General features: G+C 34.4%; 1 protein-coding gene across 2 annotated transcripts; it reads left to right on the top strand.

Moving 5' to 3' along the window:
- Positions 1-603: 603 nt before the first annotated feature.
- On the top strand, positions 604-16,623 carry RB195_025703 (uncharacterized protein; the record flags this gene model as incomplete). 2 transcript variants are annotated; one of them, XM_064213954.1, is made up of 17 exons in its annotated part: positions 604-718; positions 779-926; positions 1,036-1,148; positions 1,270-1,382; positions 2,516-2,628; positions 2,877-2,964; positions 3,039-3,154; positions 3,224-3,321; positions 3,374-3,520; positions 10,189-10,383; positions 12,439-12,557; positions 12,626-12,730; positions 13,140-13,218; positions 13,620-13,806; positions 13,863-13,970; positions 15,211-15,314; positions 16,533-16,606. In XM_064213954.1, the coding sequence occupies 17 exons, from the start codon at positions 604-606 to the stop codon at positions 16,604-16,606; spliced, it is 2,022 nt and encodes a 673-aa protein (XP_064069835.1). The 2 variants fall into 2 exon arrangements, with proteins under 2 accessions (XP_064069835.1, XP_064069834.1); XM_064213953.1 differs by lacking the exon at positions 15,211-15,314 and having other exon boundaries at positions 16,533-16,623.
- Between the last annotated feature and the right edge of the window lie 580 nt (positions 16,624-17,203).

The following is a 17,203-nucleotide window of genomic DNA, read 5'->3' on the forward strand; positions in this document are numbered from 1 at the left end:
AGGATGTCATGAGTCAGTCCTGGCTCAGCAGAAACAGGGAGTCCATCTCCTGAATCCACCTGCGTCTCTGGGCAAGCACAAGGTCGCTTTTGGTCCGCGATTAGCCCCCTATCCGCCACCCGGGGACGCGCCGCGTAGCCTCGCGACTAACCGACTGCGATCCCTCTAGTGAGGGAGATCCGTGGATATATATATATATATAATTTTAAGTCTTAATGGATATCTTGTCTAAAAAACATCCCATTAGGCAATTGAGGAGAATAAATTGTGATTCTTCTTATCTGGTCCCCTCTCCCTTCCCCTCACTTTTGTGTCCGTCTAAACTTCACGTCGAAATTTCGAAAATTTATTTTGAAGAAGTCGCAAAGAGGATAAGACTTTCCTCATAATTCAGATATTTGTAGTGGTATTATCCATACAAATTACTATAGCTATAAGGATTACTTACAGAGCTCAGCAATTATTTGAACTTCGGATAAACTATTACAACGGACATCGATTGACCGAACTGCTGTTACAAGGTCATTATTCTTTGGAGCGACAAGAGAACGGTTGCGAAGATTGGAGTTAGAACTCATCCTACGTCCTTATCACTCCATAGCGATGTGGCTACAATTTCTGTCCTTTGCTATTCAAATATTCCTAAGCGCTTCTCTGTTGAAACCTGTAGTAGTGAACACATGGGGATCTAAGGATTTTCAACAAGCTAACAGAAACGGTTTGTAAATATTGTTTTCTCTGGATCAGTACTTCTTTAAACACCAAAACTCATTTTTAGCTCTTGGTTCTATGTACGCTGGTAGATTGTATGCGTTGGTGGAAGGCTTATCGACATGTGAGCGGCTACAATGCGATACTACTGTAGGATATGACGGTTCTCCGGATGAAAATGGTGAAACAACACTTGACGCATTGATTGTGGATGGGTAAACTTTTGTTTTTAAGACGACAGTTTTTTTCTGCACTGTACAACATTCCTCCACCTCATTCGTAGTTTTATTTTTGTTACTTTTTCAAAAAATAACTTCTTCTAAGAAATGGTGTTCGTATGGGAGCTGTGGCAAATTTGCACAGGATCAAGGATGCCGCTCGTGTTGCTTGGGCGGTGATGAACTACACGAAGCATACATTATTAGTTGGAGAATCAGGTAATTCCAATTTTTCGTATCTTTTTTTCCCGTAACTTTTCGTTGCAACTTTTTATAACCTCAACAATTCGACTCACTTTTTCATTCTTAATTGATACAAATGCTACCTGCACTATTCCAGCCACAAGATTTGCTGTCCAGATGGGATTTCGGGAAGAGGATATCTCATCGAATGTCTCTAGAGCCATGATTTCTGATTGGAGATCCAGAAATTGTCAACCAAATTTCTGGCAGGTTAGGAGTATCCTTAGTAATTAACGTTGCTAACGCTACTTTATGATATTCAAAAGAATAAAAAATTTAGCTAGACCACTGGTCTAAATACAATATACTCCTGCCACGTTTTACCCGGATATGTTCATAATTTTTATGTCAACTATAATTTGTTTGACGCCATGAAAACAGCGTGACGAAGTTGCTGGATATAACTTTTACAAATGAAAAATATTGAATTGAACCTCAGTTAACTATTGCTATACATGAAATTAATTAAACATTCACCTTCAATCAAAAATTTTGTGGTCGAGCTGATAGACAATTCCGCAATTTGGTGAGGATTCTAGGAAACGATAAGATATTCGTTGATTACTGGTAGGTGATTGTCTTTCATGGAAATCCTCGTTATTCCATTTTTATGAACTCATACTGAGTTCTACTGGTGGAGTATGGAATATTTTTAAATTTAGATTTGCGTCAACATTTGCAAGGACAAATCTGAAGTAGCGCGATGGAATATTAGATACTTGATGTAAAAACATGTTTGTTTAAGACATGTCTTTGTATATCGGTTGACGCAAACCAGATATTTAGAAATTTCCAGAATCCTGCCTAGGGAAGAGAGTTCGAATTCAAAATTTAAACATGAGTCTTTGCTTATGGTATTCACTTAACTTCTGGTATCTGAAATGCGTATTTTTAATATTTGCTGCATGTGGATAAGGGAATTCTCGGATTTCCTTTGAAAAATGTGATCTTTCTTGGTTTTTACAGCTAGGACACCATTATTCCTGGACAATGTAATCTGTTTCTATCTGCAACGATAGAAAAATATTCGATCAGGAAACATGCGTGTAAACAAATATGGGAAATGATGAGAACGTAGTCATGGACATCCGTAATCTCTGTGGATTTTTTTCAAAGAAGGCAGAACTGTATTTTCTTCCTTTAAAACGTCGACAATAGCAAGCAAGGCGGACAATAGAAAGAAAAAATGAAGCAAGCTGTATTTTTTAAGTGTCCACTAAAAAAACTTGGTCCTTTTATCTTTGAAAATTTTCATTCAAATTTTTCTTTCTTGTGAATAGCTTTAAAAAAATTATTAATGAAAAAAATTTTGGTTAGAAGTCCTTCACCGAGTTGATTTTCAGAACGTTTCGCCCGATCCTTCTCGATCTTGTGGCCCGTATCGCCCAGGATATTACTCACAACAACACTACTACAATAATTATAAGCCTCAACAAATTAGATCAGCTGTGGACAGGTGAAGCTATGTACTACTACTGTCAGCCTTTTTTTGTTCTGTATTTATTCAATAAAATAAAATTTTTGCAGATTCTAAACGAGTCAATTTCAATAGAAAAGTATTGATTCCTCTTCCTGTTTAGTATCGGGGACGTAGACATTTATAAAACCGAATTACTAACTTATTTCCTCTAAATCAATATTTTTTCTTTAAAGAGTTTTCTTGGTAGTTTAACAGCTTTTTCCTCGGGAAGGAGATAACTTTAGGTTCAACCATGACACTCTTGGAATGGTCGTCCTTGACGCTGACGGAAATGTGGCCGCTGGTACGTCAACAAATGGTGCGAAATTCAAAGTCTGTGGTTTTTTTCCATTTTGATATACTTTATATTGATTTTATTTAAAAACACTTGAAAAAACTGTGTGCAGATTCCTGGACGAGTGGGAGATTCGCCCATTCCTGGATCTGGTGCATACGCTCTTGAAGGTGTTGGTGCGGCTGCTGCAACAGGAGATGGGGATATAATGATGAGATTTTTACCTAGGTGAATAACTGAATTAGTTGCTTTCTTACCAAGAATATAGAAATCCACAAATCCACGAATTGTTTTTAGTTTTTATGTGGTTGAACAACTACGAGGTGGAACGAAACCACTCAGAGCAGCACATAAAGCTATGAGACATATACTTCAATATTATCCTCATTTTCAAGGTTAGTGAGTTGAGTTCACGAACTCAGCTGAGGTGAGCTTACGATTTTACAGGAGCTATTGTTGCTGTCAATGTACGGGGAGTTTACGGTGCTGCATGTGCGAATTTGAACAAATTCCAGTATTCGGTGGGAATAGGAAGTGCGACACGAGTTGAAACGGTTACCTGCGTTGATTTCCGGACGAAACGAAAAGGAAACGGTAGTCGTAGAGCATAGGGTTCTGATCTAGCAGAATAAATGCTTTTATTATTTGATTTTCCTTATCGTGACAACCTTTTTTCGAATTTACCATTTTTTATTTTAACTACTGGATATAGTTGGAAAAATAAAAAAATGAAAAACTATAAAAATTGATTGCTATAATTTCTAATTTCTTGTCCGATATTTTCGAATAGTTTGCGCGTTAGTTAAATGGAGCATTTAAGTTAATTGGCGCACTGGACCACAAAGTTCCCTAATGTTTGTAAGATTTTGATTATTCTTACATAATCCAGAGGATATGGGAGATCAGTCTGCTTGAAAAATTTAGAGTTTATTTAGCACACATTAACTACTAAATGTTATGAATGAATATAATGTTACACATGCATGGAGGAATTTGTTAAGACCCTATGTTGTGAATCCATGAAAGAATTTGGAACCAACGTGCGACTGAGAATTAGAACCTAATTCATCCGTAATTGCTACCATACAGCAATTAAAAGTGAAAATTATGTTGTTTAATTTTGAAAAATATTCTATCTTGCTGTTCATCTGTTCTTCGAATCCATTTAATCTTCGGACAAATTCGTGTGATGGTGCTAGATTTATGGAGGGGCAAGGATGAATGAGTTTCTTTGAAGTCGCACAACATCTCCATCTTCTATATCAATCTTCCGAAAAAAAAAACTTTCAGCTGAAAAACTCAAACTTTGAGATTTTGCATGTTTTTCACGAAAGGATTTTTCAATCCCTTCGTAAAAAACATGCAAAATCTCAAAGTTGCCTATACATAGTTCTAAAATATGTACCTTTACTAATATCTCTAATTTAATCGAAATTATCAAGATGACCACGTGGCAAAGTCGCTGTTGAAATGGTATATCAATACAAATAAGAGAGCGTAGAAAAGTAACCAATTTTTTATAGTTCATGACCTAATTGGTAGTACTTGACCTCTTCGACAAAAAAAAAATAGTAAAATACGAATTCAACTGTAAATTATCTGAAATTTAGGAAATTGACGGAGCAACTATAAGTTCATTGGACTTTTTGTTGTTTGGAGTTTCTATGATTGCTGGAAGAAGATGGTTCAATCCTTTATCTTGCCTATGCCTCATTTATTGCTGCATTCGTCAATTCTGTGGAAACCAATAACAAAAAAAAATTTACTGCCTTCAATCTTGATTTTTCAGATAACGATGTTATTTTAGAATCTAACAGCCAGCTGCTTAAGAAAACCACACATTTACATATATCCTATAGAGAACACTGTGGATTTCTTTTATTTTAAAACAGAATGAAAATTCATAAGCAGTTGAAGTGAAAAACAACGAAAAAAAGTGATAATTTTTGGGAAAACTCTACAATCCATGCAAACTACGTGTACGATAGATGGTTCCTAAGCTCATTTTTGACAGGTTCCGAGGAAATTCCCCCCTTCAATACCTTCGTTTAGATTCCGTCCGGTTAACTATCATATTTCGCAATTCTAGATTTTTTTAGATATTTTATAGATTTGCCAGATTTACTGGAAGATTTAGCAAGATATTTAATGGTTACTTTTAAAAAATGTTTCAAAAATCAATGTTCAGCAAATGAGAAAAAGCTGAATTCTAACCACTATGACCGTGTATCAACCGACACCAGAGCAATTCTTCCTGAAATCAAATCATTGACGAAAGTGATGCGAAAAAATAAAAGCGAGCAATGAGTGGTGAGATCAGTTCCATAAAATTCTCTGATCTACGTTCATATTTACATTTAATCGAAATAAGGCACAAAATATTTATTTTGTTGTGTTCATGGGGTTAATCAATCACGTATGTATTTGAGAAGGCACATATGGTAAATAAATTGCGGGAAGACAATTTTTATATGTGTTAGACTAGACTGAAATCTTTTGCATAAAAAAAATCTCTCTTAAATATAACTTATTTTTATGAGTTTGGGAATTCAAAATACTTCAATCCACAATCCAAAACCCTGCGTAAACATCTGGACATCCACTGCGTACATATTGTTTAGTTCGGATTCTTTCTGTAAATAGCGAATAAAAAAAACAGAACCTAAAAAATATTGAAGGCAAAAAACAGAGAACGCACTAAATCTATGTGGAAATGAGAATACAAGGGGATTTTTTCGAATATTTAGTAGGCGTGAAAGAAAAAGCAAACAAGAATGAAACGGAATCCACTCGACGTAAAATCCGTGAATTTCTAATGACGGATACATGTTCACAATGTTTTGAAATGGGGCTAGACTTATTCTCAACATCATTAACCTTTGAATGAAGAATCAACGTTAAAACCTCTTGTTGACCTCTTTTCCGTACCAGTTCACACAAACCTCATTTTCACATTACGAATTCAAAACCCAGTTTTCTATAGGGAACTGGATGATCGGAAAATAACTCAAAAGAATAAAAGCTCAAAATGTTCTTTTTATCTTGAAATTTTACCTCACTAGATTCAATCTATACATAGTTAACTTTTTTTACGTTAATACGAAGAAGCAGTTAAGATAATGGTTATTTACGAATGAAAAGGTGAATCCAGAATATAAGAAGAAGGAGAAAAGATGCTGCATTTGAACAGTATGGGGCTATAATTGTAGTTTTGTTAGAAAATATAACAGAGTTCTTGATATGCAAATTGTACAAATTTGTGGATGCTGTGAAAAAATTTCCAAAAAAAAAAACAGGATTCCGAGGTGATCATGAACATCCATTTTATCTTATCCTCTTTTTCTGATTATAGAAAGCAAACATTGGAGGCAAATATTTGTTATTTCCTGAAGAAACATCCTTTCTCCTCATTTTTTCCTCGTTGTTGAAGTTCGTTATCCTAATGAATTCGAAAAGAATGAGGAACAATAGAAATTTTATCGAAATAGAGAGAACAAATCCTGAACAGAACTTCTTCAATCGACATAGCTTGCGGGTCAGTTAGGTTAGTAATCAAATTTTACATGTGTTTACTTCAAAAGACATGGTTGACTAACATTTGGAGAATAACGTCAGTGAAGCTATCGCAATTTGTTTTCGGAGAAAATCTCTCGTGATATTTTAAAATTTATTTCGTATGTAACTTCACGTTACATACTAGAACGCCTGGATTTGGAGTCTGATCCTATAAGGATAGTGAAGTAGCTTAGAAATATGTGTCTTTGCTGGAATATTTCTAACATTTCCAAGTAAAAAAAACTTTCTCCTAAATATTTTGAGGTATTTAATGAGTTTCTTCAGGCTATAATGATTATATAAATTTGAAGTTGTCCTGCATCTTAGTTGAATAATCTCTAGAGACTTTTAGTAGTTAGAAAATGCCAGAAATATTTATATTTTTCGATGAGGGACCTTATCTTCTTTATTTATTGCATCGTTTGGTGTCAGAAAGTTTCCTGGTGCATTTACGAAGAGTATAGCGTTGAAAGTTGAAAAGTTGGAGAAAATACTTCATTTTGATGCACTTTGAACATCGCAATTTGAAGCTATCGTTAGATTTTTTCCTGGATTAGCACTATTATTTACCAGAACACATCGCATAATGGAGACTTTTTTCGCCAGGTTTTTTTTTATCACAAAAGATTTCTGGTAGTTTTCTCAATGACTAGAAGTCTAGCGCCTTTTCCGGAAGGAGTTTAGGACTTCTGTCAGTATTTCGTGAAAATTCTTGTTTGCTCTTATTCTTAAATATGAGATTCACTTCGACTTTTCTTCTTTTCCACATTACTGCAAGTGCTGATGTGATGTTTCAAGAAGGGACGACACTTAAGCGTTGAGCCTTTTGCTTCCATGTGGATCTCTATGCAGGAATTAAATCAGGTCAACTCGCATGTGCACTGAAATATTTCGACAGAAAGTTCGAAAAATCTGACAAAAAATGACACAAAATGGTAAAAACAATACTTAAAAAATAGTATTTCTTAGAAGAGAAACCATCGAATATCAAGTGACGAGTACAGGACATCTAAATCTCTCGCACCGTCCGCCTACAAGGATTACCATAGGAAGTCAGGAAGTAACTGAATTTGTACCACGGAACAGAATGCTCATCTCTACTGATGATGTTTTTACGTGTTCCCTTTACTTTGGGTAATGTAGGCGTTGTTGAAGTCGGATGGGGCGTGGTTGAATATTGATGTCAGCCGCCTAACGAGTGGATTCAGACGTAGCTTTCTTCTGGATCGCTAAGACATCTTCTTACTCTTTCCTCTTATAAATTTTATCCTTCTATTCAAAGAACAATTCGCTGACTTACTTTTTAAGTTCTCAAATATTCTTTCTTCGCTTGCGGTCCTCTGCATTCTTTTCAGTTTTCGTGCGGTCCATTTGTTTCCTTTCCTCACAACTCGCATTCACAATGTAGTTGATATTTCGTAATTGATCCTGGAAATAAATCCAGCTGATCTCTAACCTGGTACATCTCTGCTTCGAACATACCAGGGCATCTTGCTTCTGGCCTTCTTCGAGAGCGTTATGCCCCTCTTGCTATCCACTTGACTTCACCTGGCACTTGCTGAACAGTTCTGAAAAAAAAAAGTTGAATTTGGCCAAAACGGTTTGTAATACACTGTATCTCTATCCTTTTCATGAAAACACTTTTCTCAATCTTCGAAAATCCCCAACATTTCAGGAAAAAACTCACGAAGACGAATGGCTTGACAAAGTCGTCAGATGTTGCTATTACTATTATTACTAATACATGTTCAGTCGGTAAAAAACGTGACTGACTTCTATTCGTATCAGTCTCCACGACGATGTGCAAATGATACGGAAATTATTGATCATCTACTATTCGATACAGCACTACACTACAATAAACACAAATTACCATCGAATCCTGTCGATGTTCGTATAGAGATGTGGGTTCAGGAAGTGACTTCCGTGTCCGAACTCACCCAGGACTTTGAGATCGGTAAATGAATGACATTTGAATTTTTGTTAAGGAAAAAGGCGTGGCTTAATTTCACCAGTATACGTCTCCATCACAGCTTTCAAGCGAGTTTATCTAGATATAAAAGTATATTGGAGGGAAAACACTGGACAGACCAACATCTCATAAATTCTGATATATTTTATGAATGCACAGTAGTATCCTTGATTTTAGGATTTCATCCGCTTAATTACTTAATTCTTTGAGTTTTTAATGTCTTATTTATTGTGTTATTTCTTATCTTAAAACCCTAATAGTTATATCTTAATAGGTTAAAACAAGATTTATATCTGGAATCCCCAAGAACGCCGGGACGTTCCACTGGGGTTAAACTCAATTCCACGCAAAACAGTACAAAATAACAACAATCGTATAATTTTCCAGTAGATCGATATTTCGACAAATAAGATTATATATTTCTTCTAAACGGTTATTTTTGCTACACGTGAAACTTTAACCACGTTATTCGAGCAAAAGAAAATAAGTGATTTTTTAAGTCTATAAACTTGAAATGGGTAACTTTTAATATTTGACCTACTTTTAATGTTGTTTTTTGAGATTCCGAAAGAAATCAGCAGATTTGCACATGTGGAAATATTCTAGAAAAATTCTTTTTTCCAATACCAAAAATCTTTTGGTTTTTTTTTTCGTGAGATGAGTGAGTCCCTGGTGATTATTCTATGAAAAATGTTAATGGAGCTAACAGCAGTGTGTAGTGCTATCTGAGTGTCATACAGAGTTTTGTTTAGCTGGAGAATTCTGTAGCAAAATTTCTATTCAGGATAAAATCTTTAAACGCTTTCCTTTCCTGAAAACTATATCTCTACCTGCCGTGAAATTCCTATTCATGATTTCAAGGATTTTTCCCAGATTGTATCCATCAATGAAGAAGCTTAACGGCACTTATATGTTGCACGTTTTTTCGAATAGTCATGATGTTGTCGTGTTTCGTAGGATTCATCAGAATAGCAAGGGTGAAGGGCTCCTCTGGGACGGGACGGCGCAATTCCATTAGCTGCTCGAACAGCATCAGTCGCACTATCCTCACTCCATGAAAAATCACTAACTTTTAGGTTTCTCGAAGAATAAATCCGAAAGCGGTGATTCACATGAAAAATATGATAAATATTATATCAATGGTATTTTGGCGAATTGAACGGTTGAACAACAACTGAACCATAAGAAGGAATATATGACATGTAGAAATGTTATATTTACACTAAAAGCGCTAAACTTTTTAGAGCGTTTAATTTCGAATTTTTTTTTTACAAAACTTATCCAAATGTTTACGAGAAAATGATGTTTAAATCGGTCTAGAGAACGGTTATGTTTATGATAATGCGTACATAGAGCGTATGGATAGATTAGAGTGTGTAGAAGTTGTCAGTTATTTATTTTCTCCTTTTCCTCTTTTTTCTTTCCTCTTTTTTGTGACACTACTGATAACAAACGTCTATGTTCCCTCAGTAATGAAGAATCAGAAGCACCTTTTGTGAAGCACGAATTCTCTCCTACGGAACAGTAGAAGCTGTGGTTGAGATACCCTGGCGAAAAAGATAAAAATCGCAATAACTTATCTATTTTAATTATTCGTTTATTGCTTTTTATTCATAGTTGTTTTATTGGTTATAATCTTTATCTTATTACATCCACAGATGAGTCAGCATATTAAGAACAAAATATTTATATTGTTGTAGCTATGAAGCGATTTTCTATGCAGATCTTTTTCCAGATCTATACATGAATGAATATTGGACAGATCCAGGACTGGCATATGATATTTTAAATCCATGTCAAGGAAATCTTTCATTCGATTGGACTGTGTTACAGAATATCTGGACACCAAATACATGTTTTGTGAACTCGAAAAAAGCTCAGATTCACAGCTCTCCTTTCAGGAATGTTTTCCTCATGGTGTTTCCAAACGGTATGCTTCTTTTTCTTTATTCTCTCATTTTCTTTTGTTCTTTTTTTTCTATTCTACATTGAGAACGCTCCTAGATACTGTTGAAGTACACATGTATGCACTATTCGTGTTGAATCTTAAGGTCTCCAGGTCTTTGTTTGACAAATCAAATTCAGGGAAATTACGATTCAGGAAATTACGTGTAAGCACTTTGCGCTTGCATCAATATTTTACAAGTACATTTCTGAACGGTAAAAAGGTCCAGCTACTGCAGAATGAAAATCTACCGATCCTATGGTGAACTGCCTGGAATCTACTGTTTTCATATAGGTTGTAGAAATCGAAAGAATCACACTGAAGGCATTATCTGCACAGAAAATAGCAGGAAGAGCATGTGTGCAAACATTGCCTTTGTTGAATTTCAATTAATTTCTGCAGCAAAAGGATGTTCAAATAGTATACGGTATGTGAAATTGAAGAGTTTCCTGCTGAATAAATTTTAATCACATGATATCCTCTTCGTAAACCTTATCTACTTGTTTTTAAACACAGTTGCCAATCATTTTAATTTTTTATTTTTCTTAATTAATCTTATTCTTCTTTTCTATAAAATAGATAGCGATAAAGAAGTATATCGCATAATTCAACTCATCCTAAGGAATATGTGGGCTGCGATTCTTCAAAATCACTCCAACTGCGGATTTAACTCAATTTGCGCCATCGATTTATAACTCGACTGCTGTTTGCATCGTGTGACCTCACTTGAAGCTACTTTTCTCGTATACATTGTAAAGAATAGCAAACTGAAACGAAGAAATTTGAGAAAATTTGAGAACACGCGTAACGCCTCGTTCAAGCTTAAAAGTTACTGCAATTTGAGCTGGGGTAAATGTAATTTCACCAGTTTCCTTTTCGCTACGCAGAAATCTGATGCAACCTAACCAGAACAGACGTGTACATATATGGAATATTCCTCGAAAAGAGTGCAAATCATTCAGAAGCTTTAACTCGTCAAATTCATATGTTGTTGGGAGGGAATCTTTGACATAAAGATGTTAAAGCAAAAATCATTTCAAAAAAAATTATGCAGGTGGTCGAAATTTGGATCTGACAGTGTTCTGAAAGAAAACAATACATTATGAGTTTTATAAGGTTATGAGAGAGAAGTGTAGTGAAATTTTTGACAAAAATGTACTCAGAGCTCAAAAGTCTGTTTACTTCAAAACACGTGCGAGACTGTGAAGAAGTTGCAAGTTGAGTTCAAATTTTTAATGGGGAAAAAAAATTATCTATAGGGGTTGCCGGGGTCGAAGGTTTTTCTAAATTTACGGTAATGCGATTAAAGCATGGTATTTTATCAGAAGAATAATGATTAAGTTTGCAAAAAAACCTTTAAAAAAAGTTGTTTGCAAAAAAACTTACAAAAACTTTAAACACTCAATCTCATAGTTCAAAAGTCTCAGCTAAAATCTCTAGGAGAAACTAGTAGTTATTTGATGACATATACATTGTTCTAAACAAAAAGCTGGAAAGATTTTACCTTTTTCTAATCACAGTTTTGCACAGTATCCCTAAAGGTGTATTTTTTATTATTCATTTTTTTTTTAAATTTGCATCGTTGAACTATATTATTGTTAATATTTTCGCAAATAAATAATTTCAAATGACAATCATTTCCGGTGATTTCATTGCTTAGATTCGAATGTGAAGCGAATATGAAAACGTTTTAAAATCAAGTCGCATTAACGAGAATAATTTCAGAAAGTAAATGTAGAAAATAAGAAAATTCGATTCATAGTTTCAGGTTTCCCGGACAACTGTCTAAGCTTTGAGCAAATGACCAAAAATTAAAATTTTCCACATCTCATTGTGAAGTTTTTCCTCAGATTTTGATCCAAATCTAATCCACATTGATTGTCATGTTCATTTCTAGCAGGGATGTGACTCAGTCGGTCCCATATTGAAATAAACTAAAGAATTTTTAGAAGCGTACGGCCTTGTTCTCATTAATACGATACATACGAATACTGCCTCTTTCATCCAAAACACAATTATTAATAAAATTTATATTTTTAGGCTCAATTTGGTCAAACTGGCGAACAAAATGTACGGGTCCTTGCAGAATGGATTTATCAAAATTCCCTATGGATACAATAGAATGCATTTTAACATTTGAGTCTTTCAACTATAACAAGGTAAGTTCGTGAATAAAAGTGCATGAGCGGAAAAAAAAAAGTGTCTGAATACATAGAATGTGTCCTAGGATGAAGTTCATATGCGATGGAGTGATTCGCCATTGACACAGTACAAGGATATTGAATTACCCGATTTTTCAATGGTTAATTATACAATTTCAGATAATTTGACCGTAAGTATTTTGTACATATAATAAAAATTCACAAGGCCCTGATATTGCTACCAACTTTGTCACTTAGTTTTGATACAGCTATTTAGTAACTTTTTGGAGAAAGCGAACATTAATTCCCTTCATTTCTCGTGTGTGAAGCTGTTTGTTCTTACGACGAAGACCTGAGAAATTTTTGATTAGGAAATGAGGATTTTTCCGTGGATTTAGTTATTTTTTTGCTCATAGAACTGTTTCCATGTCTATGTTTTTGATTGTTTTCCTGTTTATTGGTGCAAACTTTACTCGAATGAAAATTCATTTCTTCCTGTGTATATGATCGGCTTTATACACGAGAAATTAAAGTGTTAACAAAATCTGAACTTTGCAATTCTATACTCTTACAAGTTTCTTTTTAAATTAACTATTTTAGCTCTATGCTGCTGGATACTGGAATGAGCTTACCGTAACATTCGTTTTCCGTAGACGATACGGGTGGTATTTGCTTCAGGGTTAGTACTATTATTGCATATATGTGTCAATTTGTAGGAATGCTTAAGAAAGAATTCAATATTATTAAGGTTGTCTATTTATTCAAAAAATTAGCACAAATTTGATATTTTATCTTGGGCTTGTCTTGCTTCACATTTCAGAGCACTTAGAAAACATAATTCCATGTGCGTAGAAGCTTTTGCTAACCAAATTTTCCAAATTAAATACATATTTAATTTGAGACAAAAAGTTTATTCAAAGTGATATTTTGGAATAAGCATAAGAAAATACTTAGTATTAAAAATATATTCTATTATTATTACAAATACGTAGGTTTCTAATGTTGCAATGTTTTCCTCTTATATATGTATGTGAATATTATGTATAATATTACGTGAATTTCCTTATTTCTTTATTCTAGGATATATCCCAACATATATGACCGTTTTCATCTCGTGGATCCCTTTTTACCTCGGTCCTAGAGCGATACCTGCTCGAACGATGATTGGTGTTAATGCGTTACTGGCCATGACATTTCAATTTGGTAACATCATCCGTAATTTGCCTCGGGTCTCTTATATTAAAGCTATAGATGTTTGGATGCTTAGGTAAGTTGTACGACTTCCCTGAAGGCAACACGTTCAAAAAAATTCATTTATTTCAGCGGAATTTCATTTGTATTTGCATCACTGGTTGAACTGGCAACAATCGGTTATATAACGAGAAATGAGGGACGACCGCAATCACTTTCCAGTCAACTTGGAGGAAGGAGGTATTTATCGCTGAGTTAACAGATTTGCTCAGTTGATTTTTCAAAATCGTTCATTTATAAACTTTTACAACTTCTCTAAAAAAAGATTACAGGATCGAATAAAAGAGTAATTGTTGCTATTTTTCAGCTAATTTTTAGCTACTCCATTGAATTATAGTGGTTTTTAGTTTGAGATATCCAACTACCAGAGAAAATTTAGAAAATTGATAAAGAAAAAACATCAGTTTTAGCATTTATATGAACTGATCTCTATCTGTAATGCGTAAGGTTTTTTTAATTAAAATTTTTGTATTATATTATTACATGGGAAAATTTTCGATTGCATTTAAGCACCCATAACGAAAGTATTCTAAGCTAAAAAATAATCTGGTCTAAAAATCCTACTCTTTTATTATGGTTTTCTAATTTTTTTTCTGTTTTCTACGTTATTGTAAGCAACGGCAACAGGTTCTTGTTCTATCGATTCATATACTTACAATATACATACAATATACTATACAATATCTGATGATATTTTCGTCTATATTTCAAGTTGGGAAATCTATCACGGATTTCCACGGACTCCTGGAGGAAACTGCATGTTCCAGCCAATTTAAAACAATCTACTTGTTTCTAATTTTTTTCTAGCTAAAATTGTAGCGCTGTAGTTAAGATCTAATTTTTAGAAAGTGGTTTTCAAAGTGACATTTATGCAACTGGTACTAAATCAGTTTTAAAATTGACCACAAATTCACGTTACTTCTTCTTCTTAAACTTCCCTTCTCCAGTTTTTCTTTTTTCTTTCTCTTCCTTCCTCTCCTTCTGCACTTCTAATCTTTTGCCTCTTTCTGGTCGCCACTCCTTCAAAATTACTAGGCAATAAGGTTCGGCAGAAGTACGACACAATGGGATTGTTTTCATGGACATTGTGCAATTTACCTCATCTGCAAAACGTTGTTAGTTAGGTCCGTGTTGTCGCCGAACGACCAACTTTTCGCAATGAGATCCCAGTGACGGATGCGCCGCGTATGGATTCTTATCCCGAAAAACAAAAATGTTGGAGCAGAAATGAATTTGCACAAAGTGTTGGCCAATTCACCACCCAACGGAAAAAAACACGAATTGTGGTTGTTCCTGCAGTATTGTACATATAGGAGATGCATATTTCGTTTCCATGATCTTTTTATTTGATTTTATTTAATGATTCTTTAATTTTATGTTCAACTGATTCTTTGATTATTTTTCCTAATTTCCTTTACAGATGGAACATCAGTAAAACGTCTGCGTGTAGTGATGTACCGAAAAAATCTCGAAATATTCATTACTGCGAAAAAGTGGACTACTGTGCACGAATAGCGTTCCCGTGTGAGTTTTTTTTCGTTCAGTGAAAGAAAAAATATTATGGACAACAACCATAAATTTTGAAACTTACTTCATTCACTACGGTTGATATTCTTTTATGTTTTGTTTTTGTGAAATAGGACAGTCAATATAACGTAGACAGGATCAAACTAGTCGTAGGGTCCCATCAAAATAAAAGATTTTTATTTTTGTTAACGATGACCATGTATGTGCTTTAATACTTCTCTGCTTTTTCCTAGAATAGGAGAAATATCTGCTTACAACATTAAGGTTAATGATTTAGAAAAGAAACATCCAATACGTCTTTTCATAAAATGTTCTTTTATAATATAAACTACGTTTAGCTTTGTGTAATAAATTAAAGAATTGCAGATTTTCCTGGAGTCATAATTCTCTCGAACAAAAAAAAAAGCCAAACAAGCTGTTTAAGGGAATTTTAGTGTGGTCGTTCTTTACTTTTGGTTTCCCCACATCAATAGAAAATACTGCAGCAATTTTAACAGAAATATTATGAACTGAAATGTTACACAGTTACACAAAGTCTCCATTCACTGCAGAAGATTTATGTGAATAGTTGGCACATGTATGCACTAGAAATATGGTATAACATTCTTGAACGGACTTCACTGCAGGACCACAGCAGAACTTCTCTTTTGATGTGAAGGATTATCGGGGAGACACGATGTTGTTTTCTGTTCACTATGGGACCAATCCCGTTCATCTTTCGAATTTATTGCTTTCGGGAATCTCTCGAGAGTTGTTAAAAAGTCATCCTCTTTCCACTACGACAAATGTGTTAGAGAGAAAAATGTCCCGATTTTTTTTTTCAAAAGAATTCAACTTAGAAAGTTGGTATAATCAGGATCTGTTTCTTGGAAAAAAACAGATTGAGTTGTTAATAGTCGATCCTAAACGGGAACTGTGCAAAAAAAAAATGTACTAAAGCAAAAGAGTCTTAAGGACATGGAGACAAGAAAAACTGCTGCTCTTTAAGCTCCTTCCAAAAATATAAAAAAAGTAGTAAAAGATGTACAGAGGGTTGATCTCTCCTTGAAATGTTACCAATTTACCGACCTCGGACTGAGGAAAGTCTTCCTTACTCAGGACGATGTAGAAAAATCAGCCATGCAACTGAAAACCGTCGAAAACCCATCTCATCTATATTTGTTCTAATTTTTGGTAGTTGATAAAATTTCGGTCCTTTAATATTCCGGATTTTAGTGGTATATACGTGCTACAACCTATTGTACTGGCTGGTATTTATGAAGAGTGCTCTGGATGGTGCACCAATGTGATGGAATTGTCCGGGTGAATATGGTCCGACTAAATATGGAAGGAGTGTTTCTATAACTTATTCATTTTTTATTTCGTCTCTCAATTCTCAAGGAACGTCTGGACATCTAAGTGGTACTTGGTTTGAAATAGTTTTATAAGTCGTGTGGATTGGCTGGATACAACTGTGGATTATTGTGTAATCTATTGTCTCAGTTGTAATATAGATGAATGTATTGTTCTAACATGATTATATCGAGAATAATTCGTCTAGGAAGACTGGGATCACTGGAAAGTTTCCGGTTGCGCAGTGGCTAGCAGCTTGACGTTGAAAAATTTTTGGGATTTTAATCGATTTTACGAGTAGTTGTCAGTAAAAGCAAGATTACAAAAACAGTGGTCAAGTTTAAAAGAAATCGATCTCTTTCATGAAAATTCTTATGAGAAATTTAGGAAAATTAAACAAGTAAGCAATTTAGCATTAATTTCGTAAATTTCACTTACCATAATCCATAAAACCATTTCCTTATCTTGATAATAATTTTTCATCCAGACGGAATTTTCAAGTATATGGGTTCATTATAAGAGTAGTTAACCTTAATCTAGTCATCCATTTTTGC

The sequence above is a fragment of the Necator americanus genome, chromosome X (assembly GCF_031761385.1).
Source record: "Necator americanus strain Aroian chromosome X, whole genome shotgun sequence".
Lineage (NCBI taxonomy): Eukaryota > Metazoa > Nematoda > Chromadorea > Rhabditida > Ancylostomatidae > Necator > Necator americanus.